The 2,005-nt window shown below is 40.5% G+C and overlaps 1 protein-coding gene across 2 annotated transcripts in view; it reads left to right on the top strand.

Annotated features, from left to right (window-relative positions):
• Positions 1-860: 860 nt before the first annotated feature.
• The window catches only part of rab4b (RAB4B, member RAS oncogene family), a 10,760-nt gene continuing 9,615 nt past the window's right edge, over positions 861-2,005 (top strand). For both annotated transcript variants that reach the window (XM_005720885.2, XM_005720886.2), the window contains exon 1: positions 861-1,047. In XM_005720885.2, coding sequence (XP_005720942.1) covers positions 1,032-1,047 — 16 coding nt within the window. In that variant the 5' untranslated portion in view covers positions 861-1,031. The remainder of the gene's footprint in view (positions 1,048-2,005) is intronic.

The following is a 2,005-nucleotide window of genomic DNA, read 5'->3' as shown; positions in this document are numbered from 1 at the left end:
TGGGATTAATGGAGCAATATATCAGTTTCCATAGTGCACATATGAAGAAAAAGTGCAAAATTAATTTATAGTGGCATTTAAATGAGAAAAAGTATGCAAAAGTAATTATAAAATACATCAAAATAGTCACATCACGTGAGGTTAAACTCAAACTTTAGTGTTGTTAGAGGGATCTATTTGGGTTTTGCTACATTCTGCTGCCTCTTAAAAACTCAGTTCTCAAGTTCCTCTATCTTTGTCTGCCATCTTGTGGCTTCGTGTTGCATGTACCGTAATATAGCCTATATCCTGTACAACATACTATATGAAAGAGTATACGATGGCTTCCCTCTGCTCAGGAAGATTACATTAATTCTGTGAGAGGCAATGCACAAGCTCACTCTACTTCTTATTTCCACACTATACTTTACAATATTGTAGTAATATTTCGATGTCATGTCTTATTGCATTTATATTCGACTTTGCTCGTATTATTTATTTATTTAGTTTCATCTACCTCGTGTCTATTTTGTGGTATGTTTGTAATCGATGACAATGTGTTGCTGGAACACTGCGATTCATAAATAAACTATCTGTAAAAACTATACAGGGAAAATCTGGTCTTGATCTGTCTTAATACAACGCGCTTTGCTTTTTAGCTTAGTTAAAGTTGGCTAGACTTCACGCTTCTCTAACTGAGCATCATTTTCTGTACTAGTCGTTCGTTCATTAGTTTAATGAGAACTGTCTATTCGTAAAATTCACTCAGTTTCTGTGCGATGCCAGTGTCCTTTCAGCGTGTTCGTCTCTTCTCTTAAAATTCCAACGTAGCCAATAACACATGAACGCAACACCACTAGATAACTAATGACGTAGCGCGTAGCTGTACTGGTTGTGGTCGGAGCAGAGGAAGCTGGGAAAGGATCAAGGAAACCTCTAGCATCGTAGATAAACACCGTAAAGAGGTGTGAAGCCAGCGGGCACACGGCTGTCACAGTACTAAAAGAACAGTAAAAGAGTCCGACTGAGTTCTCCATACAGCGAGGGTCAACATGTCTGAGACATACGGTATGTTTGTGTGGAGTAGGCGGTCATTTAATGCTTGCTAGCTGTTATGTATGACTGCTTCGTGGTCTAATGTAACAGACTGGCAGCGTTGCTATCAGCAAACTGTAAGATTAGCTTAGCTTAGCCACAGGCTAACTTGCCACCTCACCGTGTCTGTGGATTTTAACAGTAATAATTAACATTCAGTGCTGACATGTAGGTCAGTTAAAGTGCTCTGGTTGGATTTCTTCGTGTGTATTAACTGACACCTCTGTCGTTTGATGGTAGCGTGTAGTGCTTCACGGGCAACAAGGAGAGCAGAAGATGGTGAGACATCAACGGGTAAAAGTTGGCCAAACTTTAAGCAAAAGCCATTAATAGCATGTGTAGAGACGTTGAGTTAACGTGAACTTGGGGAGACTCAGGCAAGTTCTGTGACCTTGCGACAGGAAAGGCTGCTGCGATTTGATGTATATGTTTACTTTTAACTGCTAGCCACAAGGCCTGTAAGAGGAAGTTTGATAGCGATGGTTGATCATGCATCGGTTACCTGCAGGGCAGACGCTGCTTGGTGTCTCACTGGTGTAATGCATCTGCTTCCATGCTTATTTAAAGTAACTCCGCTCTTGCACTTGACACAGATACGTTATAAATGAATCCTGACAGAATGAATGCTGCCTGCACTTATCTATGATCATTCACATAATGAGCAGATACAGAGATGTATTCGTGGTCTCATAAATTCATTAAACAGTACTCTGTCTGATAGTCAGTAAGCCTGACACTGCAGAGCCATTTGTTATGAAATGGCACACCATCATCCTCTCCTGTTGCACTCCCAGATACACTCTCTCCCTCTGTTTATACTTGTACCCTGTCTCTCTCTTTCCTCGTATGAAACTTTATCCAAGTGGGCAACATTTATGGGAGAGTGCCAGCACTAATGGGACCTGTAAAAGACTTTTATTGATTTTTTTTT

The sequence above is a fragment of the Pundamilia nyererei genome, unplaced genomic scaffold (assembly GCF_000239375.1).
Source record: "Pundamilia nyererei isolate P.nyererei 1_Seehausen unplaced genomic scaffold, PunNye1.0 scaffold00003, whole genome shotgun sequence".
NCBI lineage: Eukaryota > Metazoa > Chordata > Actinopteri > Cichliformes > Cichlidae > Pundamilia > Pundamilia nyererei.
This window is presented reverse-complemented; position numbering and strand designations above follow the sequence as displayed.